Genomic DNA, 2,377 nt, shown 5'->3' with positions numbered 1-2,377 from the left:
TTTTTAAACAACAATTAGTGCTTGATCAAGCTTTTAAAACAATACTTTTAAATATATTTTTTCTCAAAAGTACTTTTCAAAAAAATATTTTTAGAGAAAAGTTACTTTTTCTATTTTTCCGTTCCACTTCTCCTAAAAAAGAACTTTTTTTTTCTTCTAAAGTTTGGCCAAACATTCCAACTTTTTTTTAAAAAAAGCTTAGCCACATATGCTAGTATGAGTTACCATTCAATTACTCATCATCCATATAATACTACAAGATTCCCCTCCCCCCTCCCCTATATTAGGTGCTGAAAAGATCAGTACAATCAACTGTACTTTTCAAGTCCTTTTGCTTTTCCATTCTTTCTCGATGAATCCAAACAGAGAAGCAAATTATTAACAATATTACCTCTTTGAAAATTCAAAGAAACTGCCTTTCCTTTATAATTTTCCAAACTCAAGAAACATATTACAGAATTTCGGAATACTTCCACATCAATAAAAACAGAGGAAATAAATTAAAACTCAACCAAATGCTTCATACAACTTCCGTCAAGTTGCACACTATAATCATAAAACAGAAATTTTACATAATACAAATGTTAAAAACACACTTGCTCAACAACAGTGAGAAGAGATTGTAATTTCTATCAGTAATTAGAGACACAAATATCATAGTAAATGTCATAAAGATCCATAGTATTATAAAAGCAGCAAACTTTATTACATAGTGCTACTCTATAGAAAACTGAAGGATAAGCACTCATCCTTCACTCTCTTCCACAAACTTTCATATTCCAAAAACATATAAAAGTGGGAAAAAGCATAGATTTTTACATAGCCGCCAATTTTTTTTTTCTTTTTCTTTTCTCATAATACATAGGAGATTCATTATCGTCACAAGATTCTTCTCCACAAAACAGTACCATAGAAAGAAAAAAGCTAAAATGGGAACCCCTGTTGTAGACTTTGAGTAGCCCCTTCTATATTTTTCTTTTTCCTCATTCTCTTACTTTTTTCACATACGCCGTTCCAATCTTCAAACATTTGGAGGTGGTGACATTCTCTGGTATACATACAGCAGAAGCAAACAAGATTTGTACTGCTAGTATTTATAGGATAGTTAAAAAAAACACTACTAATCAGCCATTGATCCTCCATTAATCACCCATGGGTGTCCTGCATTTAACAAAAATAAGATCAAAATCAGCTGGAGTTGACCAAAAGTCAAACTAAAATGAAAGCCAACAAAAGGGCCAAAAATACATACTCAGGACTTGTTCAGCTGAAAACCTTCTAGAAACATCCTTACAGATCATCTTCCTCAGCAAATCCTTAGCTTCAGGCGAAACCGACCTAAAATTCCTAGTTGGAAATCTCAAATTTGCCCTTAAAACAGCCTGAAATGTCTCGGTTGGAGTTTCACCGTAAAAAGGAGGAACCCCAGAAAGCATAATATACAAAATAACACCGGCGCTCCACACATCCACTTTCTCATTGTATTCTTTACCCATTAAAACCTCCGGCGCCACGTAATACGGCGTACCCACCACCCCACTCATCAACCCCTCCTCACACCCAACAAACCACTCCGCAGATCCAAAATCAGCTAATTTCAACCTGTCCTGCGAATCAAAAAGGATATTATCCGGCTTAATATCACGGTGGGCCACCCCCATTTTGTGACAGTGATTAATGGCGGAAATTAATTGGACCAGAATGTTAGCGGCGGCGCGCTCGGATAACGGTCCAGTGGAAACCCGGTCGTAAAGATCGTTGTTTGGGCAGAGGTCGGTTACCATGTGAAGGAAGTGTTCATCTTCGTAGATTTTGTAGAGGTGGAGAATGTTTGGGCTACCGGAAAGGAGCTGGAGAATCTTGGGTTCCTTGTCGAGGCACTCACGGTCGGTGGAATCGAGGAGGAGGGATTTTTCAATAGATTTACAGGCGTAGGAATGACCGGTGACCGGAGAGAAGCAGCGGTAGACGATACCGAATCTACCACGGCCGATTTCTTCGCAGATTTGGAAGTCGCTTTTCAAGGCTTGGCTCATATTATTTAGGCTTTTTTGTTTGGTCTTTGGGGTTTAGTTGAAGGAAAGAGGGTTGTATTTATAAAAACAGAGTGGGGGGCAGGGGTATTTGTGGAAATACAATAAAACGGAATATTCGCATAATTCGCTGGTAGGTTTTACTTGGAGGACAGAACAGAAGGAGAGAGATAACCAGGAGAAATTTTCATTTTTCATATTATTAATAATTAATTCCTCATTTGATAATATTTTTAACAACATCCATATATAACAATTATTTACTATAAAAACCAAGTTTTTTCTCATAATTCATTTTTATATTATATTTTATCTTTCGATAACAACATTCTGCCTATAACAGC

General features: G+C 36.4%; 1 protein-coding gene across 1 annotated transcript; it reads right to left on the bottom strand.

Moving 5' to 3' along the window:
- Positions 1 to 664: 664 nt before the first annotated feature.
- LOC107762301 (phosphoenolpyruvate carboxylase kinase 2) lies at positions 665 to 2,083 on the bottom strand. The gene is made up of 2 exons (XM_016580649.2): positions 1,253 to 2,083; positions 665 to 1,161 (listed from the first exon to the last, which is right to left on the bottom strand). Exons 1-2 carry the CDS (start codon positions 2,034 to 2,036, stop codon positions 1,121 to 1,123), a joined length of 825 nt encoding a protein of 274 aa, XP_016436135.1. The 5' UTR covers positions 2,037 to 2,083; the 3' UTR covers positions 665 to 1,120.
- Positions 2,084 to 2,377: the final 294 nt, after the last annotated feature.

Source organism: Nicotiana tabacum, chromosome 16 (assembly GCF_000715075.1).
Source record: "Nicotiana tabacum cultivar K326 chromosome 16, ASM71507v2, whole genome shotgun sequence".
NCBI lineage: Eukaryota > Viridiplantae > Streptophyta > Magnoliopsida > Solanales > Solanaceae > Nicotiana > Nicotiana tabacum.
This window is presented reverse-complemented; position numbering and strand designations above follow the sequence as displayed.

Coding starts and splice junctions, on each gene's coding strand:
- LOC107762301 (XM_016580649.2), bottom strand. CDS start 2,036: ATGAGCCAAGCCTTGAAAAGCGACTTCCAAATCTGCGAAGAAATCGGC. Junction 1,162..1,252: donor TTCAGCTGAACAAGTCCTGA/GTATGTATTTTT, acceptor TGTTAAATGCAG/GACACCCATGGGTGATTAAT.